General features: G+C 41.3%; 1 protein-coding gene across 2 annotated transcripts; it reads right to left on the bottom strand.

Annotated features, from left to right (window-relative positions):
• Positions 1-623: 623 nt before the first annotated feature.
• Positions 624-19,647, bottom strand: sugt1 (SGT1 homolog, MIS12 kinetochore complex assembly cochaperone). Of its 2 annotated transcripts, none has more exons than XM_053438183.1 (13): positions 19,536-19,647; positions 19,389-19,434; positions 18,627-18,717; positions 18,292-18,361; positions 17,182-17,252; positions 15,583-15,636; positions 14,366-14,394; positions 14,125-14,147; positions 13,725-13,821; positions 12,311-12,418; positions 3,202-3,292; positions 2,131-2,303; positions 624-1,396 (listed from the first exon to the last, which is right to left on the bottom strand). In XM_053438183.1, exons 1-13 carry the CDS (start codon positions 19,547-19,549, stop codon positions 1,295-1,297), a joined length of 969 nt encoding a protein of 322 aa, XP_053294158.1. In that variant the 5' UTR covers positions 19,550-19,647; the 3' UTR covers positions 624-1,294. The 2 variants fall into 2 exon arrangements, with proteins under 2 accessions (XP_053294158.1, XP_053294157.1); XM_053438182.1 differs by having other exon boundaries at positions 19,389-19,437; positions 19,536-19,646.
• Positions 19,648-20,866: the final 1,219 nt, after the last annotated feature.

Here is a 20,866-nt window from a genome sequence, read left to right as displayed (position 1 = left end):
CCTCAGGCGGGGGTAGGGGGTAAGGATGGGGGCGGTGTGTTTGTGTGTGTGTGTCAGTGGATAGTGGAGGAGTGTGTGTGTGTGAGGCTGAGAGTTCCATCCAGAGCCACGAATGGGCGTTTGATCGTCACGAGAGATGAAACGATGTGTGATGAATTTAACACTTAACTCGGTGTGAGAGGCTTGATGATGCGGTTAGGAGGCTGATCCATATTAATGCTCTCTTGCCTTGGCAGGACGCCCCCTCATAGTTCCAGCTCCTGCACATACAGTATGTGGTGGGAGAACCGGGCAGGCGGCTGCTCGTCCAAATCTGCTACTGTAGATCACCGCTCGACCTCTGGGCCTCATCCCTGCCTGCTGACCAAACAACTCCGGGGACTATCCGACTTGATGACAATCGAAACTGTGATCGGAAACCATGTCCTCAAGCCGGCAACCATATCTCAACTGCCTGCACTGATATCACTAATGCAACATTTCATCCCTCCCAGCACATAATCACAGAGCATGGCTCCCTGTCATAATGTTTTGCTGTTTGTGTGCCTGACTGATCCCTTCTCAGATATTCCACCTGTCTCAAAACTATTTCCACAGACAACAAACCAGAAAACGCAGTGAAATTTTTGAGCCAAACAACAAATCTTTTATTTACACTGAAGTTGAGGACGAATGAAGCAAAGCCACTGGCTGACAAGTCAAACCGATTCCAGATTAGTCAGTTAGCAGAATAGTATTGCTGTTGGTTTTAGACAGAGTGTACACAGAAGAAAACTGTATGAGCCAAGAAATTAATTAATTGTTGTCAGTAAAACATCTCAACTTGTTCTTTTACACTGTTATACAAGTGCTGATAATAGAGTCATAAAGGCTTCCGAATACAAAAGGCTTCAGGCGTTGTGAAAAAACTAGGTCTGATGGATGAATTTGAGTGTCTCAGATCGGTCAGTCACATTTTAATCTGGACATTACTTCCCTTTTGAGTCTAATGGCCTTTAAAAATCAGATAAAGGAAAATCAATCTGTTCAACAGATTATTCTAATTAACTTATTTCCTCTGGTGGTCAGCGCCTGGAGACGATGGGCTATGTGTGGTTTGGGCGAGTGACAGTGGGAACACTGAGGGTCCCTGCACTCAGGCGGGGCGCCAGAGCAACAAAGTCACTTAGGGGAGGAGGTTGGACGGCCAGAGGCCGAGGACAGCAGGACACTGCCGGAGCTCAGAAGGACAAACGTGAAGAAAGATGTCGCCTAACAAAAAAAAATGTTGGTAGGGAGCGAGGTTGAGAGGAGCTCAGTACTTCTTGACCTCTGCATCGTCTGGTGGGTTCACGTCCACTTTTCTCTTGCCCACGTCTTTCCAGTTGGTACTCAGGACCGTACCACCTGACTCCATCTGCCCGGGGAGGATACAGAGAGAGAACAGTGGAACCGTCCGTCATTACATTAGTAGTTATGCAACAGCTTCTCTGTTCTTACAAAATACTCAGGGCTTAGATTAGTCCTCTGCACCAACTTTCCATAAGTTTTGATGGTCAAGGTTGATTTCTTTTTAATTTTCTCTTTTCCCATAATACGCTGAAAAGTCAGAAAGTCTCCATATGAGCTGACCTTTATTCTCCTAAAGGTCTACAGCTCTGGGTTGTTTAAAGCAAATGGAGACGACTACCTGACACGAATGTTAAAACACTGTCAGCTTCAGGAAATTACAGCAAATCCATAATGTCACAGGTTAATAACAGAATGCTGATTCAGACCAATCAAAATGTAACTCTGCAATCACACAACGTTACGCATCCTTCCACACAAACAACTCGAAACACTCCAACGGAAGCTCATTAATTACACTTAATAACCGCAGCATCAGTCCAATCTGCTTGTAATAGATTACTTTGTGGATTAAAGGTATTAAATAAACAGCTCTGTTTATAGTTTAACTTGAGGAAAACATCATTTTCTATCTATAATTTGACGCTCTGTTGTAGAGATTGAGGAAACACGATTCTTGGAAAAAACTAACAAAGAATGGTGTCCAGACTTCAGTTTGTGTCTGAAAGCAGCTGGTTCATTCAGTGTAAACTAACTGTAATGGAGACTGTGGGTGCCTGAATACTTTAGATTCAAACTTACAAAGGACTTGTTCATGGCTCGCTTGACCTCGTCTGTACCGTCCGAGTAGATCTGCTGGAAGAGCTTGTTGAGCGCAGCGTCTCCCTCCAGATTCTCACTTTTCTCCTCCTCACTGATGTCAACCACCATCTTGTCCCATTTGTGGGCGTGGTTGGAGGATGTCGGGTGCTGATCTGATGGAAAAGGGAAACAGTGTTTAAACTGTGGTAAACACAACCAATCATTCTGTAGGCTGCTCTTTCTAGCTTTTCCATGATTACCAACCCTAGCTTTAAGGCAACGTCAAAGATTTTAAAGCCGCTGAGTGGCATTCCTATTAACACTATAACAAATGTGTTAAGAAACATCTCAGGTTTTAATATATACTTGAAATTTCATCATCTCCTCACCACGAGACAGGGGTTTACTCAATTTGTTACAGAATCGTCCGACTCAGACGATGAAGGATCACAATGTGATTTGAAGTGTTTTTTTTGGGGGGGGATGCAATACGCCCACCATAATCCCAACAAGAGATGGAGAGCCAGAAATGTAATCCAGACACAGATTTACATAAATACAGCAGCAGACGTATTCAGGCCAAGTGTGGACACAAACAGCAAAGTGATCCAACAAAGTCAGATGTCAAATATTGCATTTAAATGTAACACAGTTATAAGAAGGCCCCTTATGAACAGGGCGTCCTAGAGGGTGAGCCGGGTGCAGAGAGGACAGTTTGGCTGCCCACTTAACTTTTGCTCCACACACTTACATAAGTAATTAATCCTGTCAGTAATAGGAATGTGTGGGCTGAAAAACTGAGTCATATTTCGCTGTCATACCTTTCGCTCTTCCTGCCTACTTTTGCAGTCAGACTAATGAAAGACTCTAGCAGGGCTCGACTGCCCACTCTCATTTTAGTGCCGAACAGACAAACACAGGCGCTTATATTGATCTTTGCAGGGAGAGTGAGAGGGAGAGCGAGAGAGGAATAAGAGGAGGTTGAGTGAAAGAGGGAGAGATGGAGTGATGAGAGCCCATGCAGGAGGAAAGCTGGGGGAAGGTGCATAAATGCCGAAGCCGTGGACTGACTCGGATTGAAGTGTTTGATGTTGGACTCCTGTCCTTCTCCCTCCAGCTTCTCCCATCTGATGCCGTCTGTCTTTTTCATCTTGATCTCCACCTGACAAGAGGGGACGGGGAGTTAGGGAAGGAGAGGGAACAAGGGAGATAACAATGGTTAACAAAATGGCCTGCTTTGGTGCGAGAGACGAAAACAACACTTCCATTAAAGTGACATCTTAAAAGTACAGGACATCTGATTATTATTGAGGCCAAAGAGAGAGAGCGAATGTTCCGAGCGGCCGTCAAGTCAGCCGCGAATGTGTCTGTGTGTGTGAGAGAGCGAGAGAGCAGGAGAGAGAGCGAGAGAGAGACATCGGGGATATGCGGGGGCACAGCTCAATCTGAAACCTCACTGACAAGACATAGTGCACTAACGAGATGCCTGTCAGCCAGAGGGCCAGTGTGAGAGACAGCGGGAGCGAGAGGAGAGGAGGAGGAGGGTGGTGGTGGTGGTGGAGGGGGGATCCTAATTCCACACAGCAGCATCTGATCCAAATCATTACACCGGGAGAACGTGGGAGAGGAGGAAAACAATGAGTGGAGGAAGGACACGGACACACTTTTAACACTGAGCTGCATTGACAGGGCACACACCAGCGAGACACGCGAGCTGCAGCACTATGTGGCCCCCCCCCCCCCACACATACACCCTTCCACCCGTTAATAGTGTGTGTGCATGTGTGTATGCCTGTGCTTGATATGAAAGACAGCACTGGTTATGTCGGTGCAATTAAGGAACATTTCTGCTCTGCTGGGCGATGTGATGATTCATTTATGAGGGTGCCAGGAGAGAAGGAGAACCGAGAGGTAGACAAGGTTAGAGAGGAACAGGCAGAGAGGCTGACTGGCAGCGAGAGGAGCGTGAGTGAGGGGAGCAGATTGAGGGAAATAAGACAGCATGATCGCTGCTGCCTTCCCCCAGCGAGGGTGATGAGCTAGTGCGAGTGGCAGTGCTTTGATAGATAGCTTTGGTATGTGTCAGCGCTTTCCGCCCCACAAAGGTCCCCGTGCACAGCCAGGCATCTGTGCAGTGTCCGAAATTAACTTTTTTTTTGGCTCACCTGCGAAGGACTGTGGAGCTAAAAAAAGAAGATGTCAGCTGAGAATACAGGTTGCTCCTCCAATCCTTCAAGAGTCCGTCGTATAACATTTTTATGTGTGCACAAAATGAGATTTTATGGGTTCATTTAACATTTCGCTTTCTTAATTCAAAATCAAAGTTTATATTTTTACATGTGCTGCAACACATTTTTTCACTACAAGGGCAATTGTAAGAGTAGACCATGTCTTTTATACTTGCAGACACAAACAAGGTGTGTATCAGAGTACATGTCAGGTCGTCGAACTGCTTTCTGTAGCTAATTATCACATTCTCACTTAATGCTGTGATCCAGAGGTACAGAGTTTAGACAGTTAGAAAGGTTGTTTTCTCGATCTCACCTTTTCCATTCTTCACACAGCTAGTAAGTCACCTTAACTGCTTTCAGACAAGAACTGAACTTCAGTTAATCTCTTGAAACTACCCGGAGGGGCTTGTATGTGAAAATGCAAATTTACTGGTCAGTTGCTGTGGTCATTTCCCAGAGTTTCTCCGGCCGGCCCCTGTGAGCCCCATGTGAGAACTCAGCAGGAGAACCTCCGGAGAATTCCCCACATGCGAGTGGGCGTGTTGATGAGGTGTCAAACGCGTCAGATGCAAAACTGAAAACATAAGTGCTCAGGTTGAAAACGAGGTGCTGAACACGTTGAAGAGAGACGACTCCGGCGTTGATGTAATATAAACAAAAACAAGTGGTCTCCACAGCAGAATGTATACTTATAAATATATATATATCCTGCCTCCTGTGTTACCCCACGCCTGAACCCTCTGGAGATTTTTATAATGTTGAGAACAAGTCAGACCAGGCACATTGCGGCTGTAGTCTGGACATTTTCCAGAGTTTTATCTGTAAATGGCTTTAGTGTGTGTGAAAATGATATTAAACAATCTATATATCTTAAAGGTAAGATTGTATGAGAATGTGTTCTGTTACACCAAAATAACATGTTGCATCCAAAACCTTCTTTATGATGCCTGGCATTTCAGCCTTCTTTCAAAAGTGGTCGTTAGGAACATGAGTTTGGCAAATCCTACGTATATTGTACATACTGGGAGTAAATGAAAAGGGTATGACACCAAAGAAGAGTTCGGATTTTAAGTAACTAAGCATCCATCACACGCACTGCTACAAACGTGGGTCATATTAGTCAACCCCTGTAGAGTTGAGGTTGAAGGAGTTATTTTGAGCTCCCAGGATTCTGGAGGTAACCTTTACCTCCCTGTTCGTTTTCTGCACAGACGGTTAGCACTTCAAAAGCATCTGTATGAAACCCTCCTGGCTGAATCATCAATACAAATGACGAGTAACAAAATATCTGGCTCTGTAATAAAAGTAAAAATAGTGCAATCCTGTTAATAACAAAATGTAAGACGAGAAGCTAACCTCAAAATTCCTTGTATTTCACCGAGAAACATTCAATAATGTTGAGCTGGATTTTTTCACGCTAGTGTTTGCACCGCAAATCGCGGAAAGAAAGTTTACAGGGATGATATTATTAACAGTTAAAATCTGTTCACTTTCCATTTTATAGTGATGCATTTATCAACTATGGTGACCCAGGGATTTACTGTGCAGAGCTGCAAAGATGATTTAATCCACAGAAAATGTATAACAATCGGCAACTAGTTTGACGATTGATTGAATGAGTTAGTTGTATTTCAAATAAAACTTCTTCTCAGTAAGAAAAAGTTTATGCTTTTCTTTGACATGAGAAATGTTTTACCACTACAATTTTTTCCTTCTACCTTCTGATTCAGATATCTGGACTGATATCAAAAACCAATCCGAGGCAAGTGCATAAAATAAATAAATCTTTGTTTTGTTAAATAAAAAGTAATTTGAGGGATACACAACCATTTCTTCCATTGAAAGCTATTAAATTGCAGCCACAGACGACTTTGGAAGTTTTAAACAGGACAGTAACAGGATAAAACATTGAAGCAGCAACTTCAAAACAAAAAAACCTCTAGGAATATATCAACATGCTGACGCAGTTTAGAGAAATCAAGCACCTTGGTCTGTCTGTCTGTGAAAAGGCTGAAGAAGCCTTTTCAAGACAAACAGTGTTTCCATGGCGATTCATTAAAACCTGCTGATCAGCTGTTTTGAAGCAGCTGCTGTTGGGAAATAAAGTACATTTAAGTTATTTTGATATATGCAACCTAAATCTGGGCCCAGACCTTTTGAGCTCTGTGAGGGGCCTTGTGCTTTTAAGACTTCAGCAGGTATCAAAGTGTTGACTGATCAGACACGTCTGGAAAATAATGCTAATTGGACTTCAGCCTAATTATAGCTTTTACAGCAGAGCCTGTAATTCTGACCAAGTTATCTTAGATTTCTTTAGATCTTAAGTCTTTTTTTTATCATGTGGTCAAAATTCTTCTTTACCCCTGTGGATAGAGTTTCATATTCTGATATCAATTCTAAAAATTATCTTAGTGCAGTAATCAAACCAGGGGCGCTGGTCGAGCTTTTGGTTTTAATGAGGCTTGTAACACGGCAGCAAATCATGCGCCCGTTGGTCTGCTTTTATTGGATTTGTTCATAATGATAGAAAGTTTATGGCTGAGACAAAGTCTGGGAGCAGGACAGAACCAAGCACTGCAGACCAGAAAAATGAATTGTTATCAACTTAATATGTATTACCAGCCGCAGGTGCCGTTTATGGTCAGGAATGTTTTTTGGAGAGCAAAGTGCAGCAGAGCTCAAGCCGAGGTCCTTTGTGTGTGTCGAAGTGTGTTTGCGCCCCTCTGTGCGTGCTCCTGGGCCATACAACATTAATCTGCTGCCACATCTGTGTTTCCTGGCTTTTAAGGGACATGGCAGGCCAGGCGCCATGTGTGTGTGTCTCTCTGGGTGCGTTTCTGTGTGTGTGTGACAGGGGAAGCGATGGTTCGTAAAGGGATGTGACAGCAGAGCCACACACAGGGGCCACCACCCACAGGACCCCAGGGGCTGAACTATAGAATACTACACACACACACACACAGACAAACACATACACACTATTTACAGAGGGGCACTGGGTTCCTGTGTCGCTTGTCACATGTGTTTGTAACCATCACCCCCCCCCCCCGCCCCCCTGCCATGACTCTTCACCCAGCATCCTTTCCCTCAATTTTCCAGATACCCGTGGATTTCAAAACAAACTCGAAAAAAGCACATAAATGAAATAAATATAAACATTCTTAGACTTTGACAGGCATGGAAATTAAAGAGGGGAGACGCCACTTTAGCTATTTGCCGAAAAGAGATGAGTTTGAAACTGAATGGACGAGTGAGCCCGGATCGGAAATTGCGGAGTGTGTGTGTGTGCGTGAGTGTGGGTTTGTGTCAGCCGTCTGTTCTGATCAAACACACTGGTGTGTAATTGGCTCCCCGTTGTCGCGTTGACCCCTGCGGTTGGAATGTCTGTCATGGCGGAGGACAGGAAGAGGTCACACTGAAGATGATGTGCTACAGACGACACTCACGCACACATTCACAGTAAATACTTTGGTTAAATGGCACAAGTGTGTTGAAAGATTACTGTTTAGCCTCTGTATTTGTATGCGTGTGTGTGTGTGCATGATCGTGCACGCTCATGACCAGCTTAGCCTTCCCCTGCTAAGTTGTCTTTAAAGACAGCGAGGAGATGAAGCGTAAACATTGTGGAGCGAAGAGTGCAGGGCAGGCTATTACAGAGACAGACACACTGACATTGGTTGGGACTCAACAGCTCCGAGGGCAATGCAGTTTTTTTTTTTGAAACGTTCATTAGGGATGCATGCCAATCTGGAGAAACTTGATTTGCTGATGCCGTTGTTCATTTGAATGTTTTTTCTCCCCAGTGGCTCCTTGGCTTCGGGAAAATGAAACGCCTCCCAAAAATGTAAATGAGACGTGCAGCGAGAGAGCTGCTCAGTGTGTTGGGGTCTCTTACATTGTGGTGAATTAATTTAACCTGTAGTTTGTTGTGACTTAGTAGCTTTTTTGCTGGTTTGAATCTCTGAATGCTATATTTATCAATAAGGACGTATGAGCTCGGTGTTATATGTGTGTATGTGTATGCAGGGCCCATGTGTACCCAAGGAACCCAGTGGACCAGGGAACAGTCAGGGCTTTGTGGGAGAGGAGGAGGGCTCAGCACTCTCTCTCGTTATCCTCAAGGTGTGTGTGTGTGTGTGTGTGTGTGTGTGTGTGTGTGTGTGTGTGTGTGTGTGTGTGTGTGTGTGTGTGTGTGTGTGTGTGTGTGTCCGTGTTTGTATCAGCCTAAAACAGACAAAGACTGAAGGTGTGTTTGTGTGTGTGTCAGTGAGGGGGCATGAGGAGATTGACAAAACATACACAAAGAAGGTAAATGAGGTGGAGAGAGAACAGACAGTGAGTGTAGCGAGATAAGAGGGAGTCTAAGACGATCTACAGCTGTGGTCTCTCTAAGACTGAGCCCTTGTTTAAGCTGCAACCCACGTGCACCTCTGGTATGCAGTGTCTGCTGTTGCCATGGAAAAGTGAGAAAGTGAGTGAGTGCTTTTTGAGAGGGGGCAGTTTCTGTGCAGGTCAGTCTCTGCTCAGCACAGTGGAGCCGCTGGATATAATGCACACAATACAGATTTAAGGCTACTAATCAAATTTTTCCACATCACTTCTTCACAGTTCCAGCACCTGTGAGGACGTGCTGTGCCTTCGTTCCCCTAAAGCCTCACTGTAAAATAAATTAAAATAAATATCAGTGTTGCTGTCCGTCGGTCTGTGGGTTGGTTTGTTTTGGGACTTTCATAGTTAAGATTCATTTGGAAACATTTACATCACATCAATGTTGCATAAAATGTTGGAGTTAGTTCATTTGTAACTTTTTTTTAAAGTTAGGGAGTTTTCAAATATGAAAGTCTGCTTTGGTTTGACATTGTAATTCAGGTAGTGCACTCAATATTTTGTAGATACATTCTGTCATTATCTCCTTTGTGGGGTGTGTTTACCTATACTAGACATCGATTGGTTTGTAGACAGGCGAGCATCTGACGTTGGTGTGTTGTCAATTCAGCAGGTAATAGTCTTTACATTTGAATGAGGAAATTAATGAACTAATGATTGTTAATTTTCTTGCCACTGCAGTTTTACTATGGTATTACTACCAGCTTCACCAACTTCAGGTGAAGTACTTCCCACTAGTTTGTTTCTCTTAGTTCATCGGAGGTTGAAGACTGGGTTAGGGTTACCAAGTGGACTTCTACATTAAAAATAACGAGTTGATTAACCGGAGTTTCAATTAATGAAATTGGAGCAGACTATCTCCTCTACAATCGGGCAGTTGGCCCATGTGCTCTACTAGCAATAAATATTGTAATATCATAGTTTCCTGAGTAATAAACTTTTTCTGTGTGTGGAGTTGTGCTTTAGTTGAAGTAAATGTAAATGTTGTAGAGTGAAGATGACTTCATTATCATTATTTTCTTGAGGCAAAATCCTCAAACTGCATCAGAGGATCAGTCCAGGACCTGACTGCATAATAAGCTGCTAAATATACATAGATACGGCTGCTAATTTATTGAGAACTGCAGCACAAATGCTATGTTCTGCGTAAATTTGGTTAGAGTAAAAAAAGGATCAAAAACTGGATTAAAAAAAACACTATACCAGATAATGAATCCATCGTGACATTCAACAGACCTTGATGATTCTTAATACAGCTCATAACCAAGCCCTGTATGTTAGTAAGACCTATGTGGCTGTGTCTGATGAAGTGGGTACAATACAAACTATCATTTTACTGACAAAAATTCCAATCTAATAAATTGAGATTGATATTTGTTGACCTCAACTTATAACAGGGTAATATAGGTTTATCTCTGTCCATAAGCTCTTGAAAGATTGTCCACAACGGTCACTCAGAATAAGTTTCTAAGTATCCATAGGAATCCCAGGGAAGAAAGAAGAGGTTTAAGCTGTACTGTACAGACAAGGCCAGGTAGATTAGTGCCCTAAAAAACAAATCCCTCCCATTGATGACTAAAACAACAATCAACGCAACTCGCACTAAACCTGCCTCTTGATCCACAGGCTATAACCTGACAGTGGGTCTAAACCCTGAATCAGCACACATTCAGCCAGCACACTCATTAGCCCACATTCTCTACAATAACACACTAATTAGTCTATAGTTAAAAAGTGCCCTACCTACTCATTAGGCCCATAATCATTGTTAAACCGTGCTGAGGAACTTGCAGCAAGTACAGCCCTAATAGATGTGTGTGTGTGTGTGTAGGAGTGAGGATTTGTGCATATGCTTGAATCTCTGGTTAGCTGCTCAGATGAACTGTGCTAATGTCTCTACAGGAGCTGCTCTGTTTGCAGCATGATTGGATTTTCTCATTTTTATTCCAGCTACAACGAGCTTTACCAGCGTTAAGGAATTATAGGTGGTGACAGCCTATTTTATAAGGCTTTAAATTATTGAAGAGATTAAGATGTTAATCTCAGAGTGGTAACCCAAGTCATGATAAGTCACAATTTCAGTGAGCTGCTTAAACTCTGCATCATTTTCTGCTTTGCCTTTTTTATTGTTATCTGATGTCTGAAGCTCTGCACTTGAGAGAAGCGGAGAAGCGCCTGCGTTTCTCCAGTGTGCGACATAACTACATCATTACTATATCACATTTTCTTTATAGTGTCATAAAAATGTTCCCTGACATGTTTAATAGTCAAAGCTACGTCCACTCTTCCAACGATTCTGATCTGATCCAGTGACTTTTCATTGACTTTCAAAAACTTGAGCCAAAGTGTTTCCATGACCTAAAATGTTTCTTTCTTGTCTGTTTATGCTGACAGAGAGACATTGTGTAAGTGCTAAACTAATTTATTTTCCACGACAGATCAGCTAGCTGTTGAGAAAAATATCTGATAGTACTTCATGTGAGAAGCATGTTGCAAAAATACATGACAGGACCAGAGGAGGTAAAATGCTCTATAATGTTCATCAATGTATGCAGTTTATTACTATGAAAGAATTGTGTAGCCTCTGTATGACAGTCCCAGAACTTGAGGAAAAGGTAACAGCGCTAAACACTGCTGCCCACTTATCGCTCTCTCTGACTCAAAGACAGCCTGTCCTGACACAGGCACACACATAGTTTCATCGAACATTTGTGTAAACAGAATTTGTAAAAATAGACAATGTATGGAGAGGCGGAAGTGATGGCGGCCTCGCTTTGGCTCGATCTGGTTGGCAGTGCGCAGTGCAAATGATAAACACAGAAAGGAGCAGTCCGAACCATTCAAATAACTGTTTCACAGTCCAATGAAAAGACAGAAAATGAAAATTGTAAGCAGACTTGGTAGGGCAGGTGCATCACTCCCTGTGGGTATGCCAAGCTGTATAATGCTTGTATGAGGAGAACATTCATTTTGGACTAGTGTCGAGCACTGAGACTGAAGTAGGTGATTCATTCATTTTCTTCATTCAAATAAAAAGTAAGTCTATGGCGCTACCTAAGGCACAACCTAAGAAACCAAAACTACCCAGATCCAATGTAAACCATGTAACAAAGACATAAACCGTGGTCTGGACTGACAGGGCTGAATAAGCCCTGGGATTAATATAATATATTCATCTTTAATTAGCTTTTTCACATCAGAGTTTAGTCAATTATGGCTAACATGATCCCATCCAGGTAAACCGCTGTCATTTCTTTGTTCTTTATGCTCCAACCTCAAAGAACACACATCGCAACACTTTGATAAGTCTTTTAGAGCACGATGGAACTTTTAACACAATGGATGCTTTTGAAGCATGTAGCTCTCACAAACGGTGTTTGATTCTGCTTCATGAGCATTACTTCTGTCTCAGTAAATATGTCAAGTCACTGACAATCTATGCCAGAAGGTAAACTCATGAATGCTAAAATAAACATTAAATTCCTATAAAGTGGACTGCCCTTTGATTTGAAGACAGCATATTAGGCTCTAATAAAGATGACTGAACATGATGGGTGTGGTACCTTGGTGGTGAGGATCTTGAAGTTGCTCTGTTGAGGGACGATGGGGTGCAGCAGGTTGAGGTGAAAGTTGTAGCTCTCCCCTGATGCCAACTGAATCATGGTATTGAGCTGAGGACACCAAAATCCCAGATATTAGTCATTAGCCCTCACTGACTGCCATTCAGTTTAGAAGTGAGGAACGATGAACACATACAAATATGTTGAACAGTTTTATGAGGCAATATCAGGAAAATTTAATTACTCATTCTTTCAGAACAGATTTATAAACCTTAGACTAGATTGAAAAAAAATAGCAACCCTTGATCTTTAACCATGGCACCAATATTTTTTGTCAGCATGTGAACAATCATCTAATGTGGCCAGTGTGTGACAGCCAAGAGTATCCTTGTCCTGTCCCCTTCAGCCACAGTGTGACCAGTTATCAACTGGGGGTTGCTAACAGCCTGTCACTCACTGGGAGGGAGGGGGTGTTGGTTTAGAGGGACATTGGCTTGGCTGTTGCCCAGATCCTCAAACTGCTTACAAACCCATCGTTTAGCAGATGCTTCTTCCAAAAAAAAAAAAAAAAACCATACTGGGTGTTGTGTGAAACTCTTCATCGCAACCTAAAACAAAGTGTGACTTAACGCCCACCACTTCTCTGAAAGTGGAATTTTCAGCTTGTATGCCAATTAATGCAAAACTTTACTTCATCGAGGATAAAAGCATAGAAAGTTACCTTAAATAGCTTTTGGGCAATTCCACAAAGCTAATAAACCCGTATTATTCATTTCCAGTTGAGTTTCTGCGCCGTCTGTAGGTATACAGCTGCTGCATACTCAGCCAAAAGGGAAAATAACTGGAACCACTGCTTTTCATCTTTAATTTCTTTTGTATAAACTGACCTTGTAAAATATATATGAAGTTGTCTGTACTTCGCAGTACACAGGCAGCTTAACAAGTGACTGTGTGATTCAAAGCTAGTGAACTATTACTTCTGAAATGGGGTAAACTCAGTTTGTTATTCTATTAGGAAAGACAAAGCTGCTCCCTGGGGTGCCCTGCAGTTACCCCTCAGAGAGCGGGAGAGAAAAATGGAAAGACTGAAAGGAAAAGAGAAAAAGAGAAAGAAAGATGGTTGTCCCCGGAGGGCTCGATGGCTGATCCTAGATCAGCTATGCCTTTTATCTACAGACAATTAGGAGGTTGGAGAAGCTGGGGAGGGTAAATTGTTCTTAGATCTGTACTTTGGGGGCAATGTTAACAAGGCACCACTGGAGGCATAGTTGGATCTATGGGGAGCGGGCGTGGGTGTGTATGTGTGAGACCCACCTAATGGGCCCCCCTGAGGAAACACCCAAGAGCCAACCCATCTCTGTATATTTTACAAACAGACACACACCCCTTCAATCCTACATTTAAGATGAGCTTGTACCTCTTTGTCCGTGAAGTTGACACACACACCGTCCTTGGGTACATTCTTCGCCATGACTGTGACAATGACTTGAGATTCTGTTTGGTACCAGTCATGTCTGCAAGTAACACACACATAACAGCAATCAAAAAGTCTGCATTATACACAGCTTACTAATATGAGAAGCCCTTGATTTTATTTCCACGACTGATGTGATCATTACAATGTAGAAATAAAAAAATGAAATGATCAAGAAGCAGCTTGTTGTTATTGTCTATGCACAATTTATCTACACACTTATATGGAGTGGAGCTGCTTTGACACACCGTGGCTTGGTTAAATATTGAGCTGGCATAATAAAGGCACAGTAAAAACCTTAAACTGATGCCTGGATAAGGAATATTTACAATTATATACTTACTTGACAGGTGGAACCGCCGGTGTCTGCAGGGTCATTCAGCACCCGGGACGGGATGACAATTAGAGAGGAAGACGCCGTGATGAGAGAGGGATGAAACAACAAGGACACAAATGAGTAAAAAAACATAAAAGCAGTTTGGTAGAGATTTCTTCTTCAAAGCTCGAGCATTCACTCATGGATGATGCTGGCTATCGATGCTGAGAGCAACATTGCCCCCAGGTGGTCGTGCAAAGAAACTCACCACGTTTTCGCTGCCGTTCTGAGTACAATCTAGAGGGGGACAGTGAGAAGAGGTTGAATGTAGTGCAGGTGGATGCATTTCATACATCATCTCAACCAAAGTCTAGTCAATTAGATATGATTATTACAAACTATAAGAACACAACTTTGGACCCATCTCTCAGAAGATGAACAAAAGCACACAGGTGCCTACACATTGACACACCAAAAAAGACACAATCTCAATGCTATGCCACCAGTTTGTTTACTGGTCCATCCACGCCCAATATAATCCCTGTGAGACCAAGCAAAGATGATCACCGTTTACCAGCATGCTATCATACATTATTCACTGCTTTCATCACACACAGAGAGACAGAGAGAGACAGAGAGAGACAGAGAGAGAGAGAGAGAGAGAGAGAGAGAGAAGGCGTGTTAATGTTGTCTTAATGAGGTCGCGTTTGAGGCGGCTATGTGACTGTCTCTGTTCGTGTGTTTTGATAAAAGCAGGGTGCCACATGTGATGGCATATCCAGGTGCTGTGTGTGTGTGTTGGTAGTAAACATACTGTCACCAGAAGAAACAACGAATGCTCCTGGTGTGAGTGTAAGCAAATGCAAGTAGGGTACTTTCAAGTTTTAAGGGGTTGTATGTGCGTGTGCGTGTTCTGTCTTTGAGCAGGCTTATGAAGGGGTTGGGTCTCATCGGGAGCTTTCAGACATCAGTTAAGTTAACTCTGATGAATCATACTGCTCCTGGGAGTACGTGTGCATGCTGGTGTGAAGCGTGTTTGTCAAAACTCATGCTCTTGTTTACTTGAGACGATACAGAGGGGCCAGGCATCACTAGCAGCAGAAACACGCCGCCCAGACATGGCATGCATCTTTTATTGGACTAAGCAGCTCTGTCTTAACATGCTACCACTATGTGCATAAACTGTAGATTCATGGGTGTGTGTGTATGCTTATCTGTATTCTGCATGGTTGATAGCAGCTACATAAAAACCCGGTTAAGAAGTTAGAGTGCGACTGGTAATAGACTTGAAGTCTGAAACTTTTTAAAGTAAAGCCGCCAAAGGTAATATTGTGTAACAACATTTAATGCTTTTGAAGATTCTGAATAAATTTATTCAACCATTTTAATAAAATACTGTTTAATATCCTCATGAATTTAATATTCTAAACCAATCTGCTCCAAATATAGTTCGAGTAAAAACACAGACATGAATGTTTCACTTACCCCCCATCATCTCCTCACAACGCTTGATCCAAATCTCATATGATGTGTCAGAAACTGTGGAAAAAATACAGAAAGGAATACAACTTTTTACTCTACCTTTTCTTTCAAGATAATATATATGTATGTCTATTTTAAATACAGTATTATTAGATCATTTAGAGAAAAGATTTTCAGGCATTAGGTCTGAAGTGGTTTGACTAAGTGCAGTAGAAGGCCAAAGTCATAATTGAACAGGTTTGTTTCCAAAGAGAAATTTCTTAAAGGAAATGGGAATACATTTTGTGGATGGGTCAAACTAAGTAAAAAAAAGTTTTGGTTTTGTTTTAATGCTATTTTTGGTAGATTTAAATCTGAACACAGATTCATTGATTGCTTCTAAATGATACTTGGACCCTGTAGAAGAAATAGTCCAAAAAAACAACAACAAAAAACATCTTTCATAACAGAGCTTGTTTATAATGAAATAAATCCTTAAAATGTGTCCACTAAAATCCACTAATTCCTCAATGACAGTGATGCTCAAAAAAAAAAGCTACAGATTTTCTTCTACATGTTCACAGGATATGCAGTGGCTATCTGTGTGTTGTTGCGGCTGTTTCGTACCAAACTGCATTAATATTACTCAAGTTAATGATTTTTAAATATCCTTAAGTGACATCTTGGAGGAATCCCTGTTTTTGGTCTTCAAGCACTGAATCTACAGCTCTTTTGTAACATTGATCTCACGTGAACTGACCATACACAACAAGACACAAAGTCATCAACCCATTAAGCCCTGCTGGACAATGTGATGCAACAGCTTCAACCACAAAAAGGATTATAAAATAGCCTTTTATGATAATTGAATAACGCTGCACTTGTAAGATATTTAACCGATTGGCTGTTTTCTTGTTGTCTTATCACATATAACAGATTGAAAATGCTTAAGGAATTAATGAGAAAAGAATAAAAAGAGAGCACAATGTTAGGTAGCAGGTTTATGCAAAAACTACTGAACAAATTTTCTGGCGGGACGGGGCATCACCCAAGGGAGAGCCCATACAGATTTGGACAAGATACATATAAAAGGGCATATCTAAAAAAATGTATCTACTTAATTTAACATGGTTAGATATGACAGTACTATATTAGTACTCTTCTAGTTTGAGTTTTTTTCATTATAAGTGAAAATATATAAAAAATGTGTTCACTTGTATTTATGAACATGCAATCAGAATGGAACGGAAAAACACACATGGAAGATTATGGTTTTCTAAAAGAGGAAGTTTAAAGTGGATCTGCCTAAAGTCTGCTGTAAATTTGGATTATACGACTTAAAAAGCAAACTGTAAATCTGTCATGGTAAAGTCATATATATCAGTCATATACAGTTACAAACATGCAGCTACATCTGTTACAACACCAAATGGACAGTTATATAAAACATTGTCCAACTGCTACCAGAAACAAACTATTCTGGAATGTATTGTCTTCTTAACTTTGAAGATTTACATTAAATGAAGTGAAGTAAGCAGGTTTCTGCTGCAAAATGGTTGGTAACAAGATGGACGATAAAAAACAAAAAGAATTGCACCCGAGGGCAAATCAGGCTTAACTCACCATCGAGCTGTTGTCCCTGAGTGAAGGCTTCTTGTGCTGACTCATAGTGGTTAAGGTAGTACTCTGCTATTCTGCAGTTTGGACAGAAGAACATGTTACACACTCGATGGACAGAAGAACATGTTACATAGCTATGTATTTGCCCCAATGGTAGCATATAGATGACAAACAACAGAGGACTCAAAATAGACACCTGAGGTACCCCACAAAAGAGAATGCGCACAAGAAGAGGAAAAATGTCCCACCATTATTGAAAAGGACCTATTAGACAGACAGGAGATAAACCAATCCAGCACCACATCTCTGATACCAACAACGTTTTCAGACAGCTGATCAAGACATCCTTATCTATTGTGAAATGCAGAGGTGAGGTCAGGTAGGATTCAAATTTAGAAACAGCCTAATAGAGGGGACTAGGGAGGACTGTTTAAAAGAGGACAAACAGTAGCATGTTTAAAATGGTATGGGAAAATACCAGTCTTAGGGGATTAGCTCAAAATAGCTAAAATATCTGAGCCAAGCGTTTGAAATACAGATTAAAAAAAAAGAAGAGGGAATTCAGCTAGAGGGACAGGTGGATGCTATAGAATTGTATATATTTGTGCAATGTTAAAAACACTGAGAGGATCTTCCACAGAGAGGGCCTGCTGTTGATTTGAAGTAAAACTTGTGTGGAAAGCAGTTAAAGCTTGACAGATGTAAGGAACAGAGAGACAGTTTAGTGGGCGGAAGAAAAATACAGTGGGAGGTTTGGAGTCAAGTGAGAGATGTGGAACCTGGAAGCGCACTGCATTATGATCTGAGACTGCAAAATTGATCTGGTTCACATTGCCCACAAAAAAAGCCACGGGAGAGCACAAGGTCAAGAGTGTGCCTTCTGACATGAATGGGCTGCTTGACAAATTGGGCCTAACCAAAATAATCTAAAAGTTAAAAAAAAATGCAATTAAAGAGGAAGAGGAGGCAGTTGCAGACATAGATATTAAAATCACCAAGAACAAGAACATTGTCGTCATGTAACATTCATCAAATTCATCAGTCAGAAAACAAGAGGAAAACCTGGTTCACTTTAATATCTGATATTATTGTGTAAAAGTAGGCAGTACACACCCTGTTCGCATGAAAGTCAGAGGCAGGCTGGGTTTTAGCTGTTGTGCTTTTTTGGCATCATCAGCGGCACCTGTCAAAAAAGGAAAATACATGTTTCTGTCATTTAGAAGACTAAGTTTGTGAACACAAACTAATACAAGATTACTCAACTCCTTATCCTAACCAACATTCTGGATCACTCTGTCTAATGAACAGTTTATGAAGTCTGATTAACACAATATTGTATACTATTTTGAGAAATTCCTATCTACTGCAAGCAAGTTTAATCATACAAAGTTATTTTTAAAGGCTATTTCCTGAACATTATTTTCAAATCATGAAGTATGTGGGCTTACAGCTGTAGTTTTTGAGAAGGATGTGGGCATAGGCACGCTGGCAAAACCACTCAGCGTTGTCAGAGTCTCCCTCCAAGGCCTCATTCAGTGCCTAGAAGAAAAGACGAGGCGTTTTAATAGACAGACTTCTGTGCCAATTTAGAAAGATTTGTGTTAGTGGTAGAAAAAGTAACACGAAGCAAATTACACTGAACAGAATTATCCAAGAGTGGAAGAGGTGATTCAGAGGCACTGATGGGTGAGTAATGTTTAACCTGAAATGAAATGCTAACTGTAATACTCTCCATACAGGAGTCACTTAAGGAGTGTATTTAAAATATAACGTTAAAAAACAATGTCAAAACAGTAAAGATTTATATTACAATCTGCTGACATGGCGTTGCACGGGTGATTACAGGCTTTCATATCGAAACAATCATTAAAAAATGTGCTAGTGAAATTTGCTCATTACTTGGAAATATAGGATTTTCAAAAGGCAAAGTAACACAAAGCTACTCTGTTCTAGATGTATCTAACGATGACCTGTTTTAATTGTGCAAAGTGATGCTAAAAGGAAACGTTAGCTAACTTTGCAGGCTAGTAACAGTGGCAAAACCCATGCTAACAGGAGAGATTGTGTCCCCAGCACCACACATTATGCCCTTTATACTGAAACATCTCGTCAGACAAAGATAACATTGAAGCGACATCTAGAAAAAGTGTCCACATGTCGACCTAACCAGCTTGTGGTGTGTTTGTTGGCTAGCTAAGTGCTGTGTTTACCTCCAGAGCTTTCTGTGGATCGTCGTCAATGAAGCTATCGGGGAAGCTGCTAAAACGGAAATAAAGAGCAACCATTTAACAGCCGAATGGAAACAAGCACATTCAAATGTACTTTAAAAACTACCCAGTGTGTTTGGTACAACTTGCCTTTCGGCTGCCATGTGTTCGCCGCGGACAGAGTCTCTGCAGTCACGGAAAGTTCTCGATGAGGAGGCAGCTGGGAACGTGATAGCTGGAGCCGAGCAGCGGGCCTGTCAACATCCGACTATACCCTGCGCCCACCGTCACGGCGCCCCCTATCGGCCTGGAGGAGTCAGTGAAGCGACACAGCTCTCAAGACATAAATATGCACCTGGTTTTATTTCATTGATAAAATTAACTTTATAATAGACAAGGGTAGAGCAAGTATTGCCTCGTTATACCTTTTTTTTACACCTTTTTATATTTACAGCAAAACATATTAAAAAAAATTAAAAACACCTCTACTAAATTGAAATGAGTCTCATCTCAACAAGATGGAGATACAAACTAACTCAAAGATCGATTTTTCGTCGCACAGTGTGACCAGGGCGTGGCGTCAAAGTTGGATTTAAACACCATCAAAACAAGATGTTCTGTATATTGGACAAACATGGACCATGAATCCTTCGATGCTGAGCCGTCAACAAACAACTCCACTCCTGCAGTGACAGTGTCAGTGGTCATAGATCAAAATAATATTTATGTCTCGCAAAGGGTACATCTCTTTCTCTTTCTCTCTCTCTCAGAATTGGGACATTTCCTCAAACCGTGTCAACATTGAGGTACAGCGAAGGTTCATCCTTCGCCAAAGGACAGGATGTTGTTATAACTCCACTGTGCATAGTCCTATCACCACCAAACCTCTGTCTCATGAACAGAGTCCAAGCCTGAACAGCTCTATGTGGCAATATTTCCTCAGGGTCATAGCGCTACCTACTGATCAGGGTGAAAAATAAGTTTTTGTAACATTGTCCAATTGACAAAAAATTGCTCAAGCTACATCAGAGCCTCTACTTAAACAGATCTATTAGTCTATATGTAATAATACTGATGGCGCCACCTACTGGCAACAGGAAATAAAATATCATTCAATTTACATAAAATGTTCACAGTATGATGTGCAATTGATAGCGTTGACCGTAATGAGCAATTAGCAGGCAAGAATCGACATCACGTGACGGATGTCGATTCTTGTCTGCAAAAAGACAATATCAAAACATAAACTATTTTTATCAATTGGAATTATAAAGAATTTTATCATATTTATTCAAGCAATACAAATTAGTCAAACTCTTAATTGTAAATATTAGATCATTTTATCAGTTGCATTAAAGCAATACAAATTTGAATGTCAGTCTTATTAATTGTAGATATTAATATATTGGATTATTTGTATCAAAACCTAATAAATATTACAAAGTCAGATTCTAAATAATTGTCAATATTAAACTACTGGA

This window comes from Pleuronectes platessa, chromosome 13 (assembly GCF_947347685.1).
Source record: "Pleuronectes platessa chromosome 13, fPlePla1.1, whole genome shotgun sequence".
NCBI lineage: Eukaryota > Metazoa > Chordata > Actinopteri > Pleuronectiformes > Pleuronectidae > Pleuronectes > Pleuronectes platessa.
This window is presented reverse-complemented; position numbering and strand designations above follow the sequence as displayed.

Coding starts and splice junctions, on each gene's coding strand:
- sugt1 (XM_053438182.1), bottom strand. Junction 18,362..18,626: donor CCTTCTCAAAAACTACAGCT/GTAAGCCCACAT, acceptor CTTTTTTGACAG/GTGCCGCTGATGATGCCAAA. Junction 17,253..18,291: donor CTGACTTTCATGCGAACAGG/GTGTGTACTGCC, acceptor TCCAAACTGCAG/AATAGCAGAGTACTACCTTA.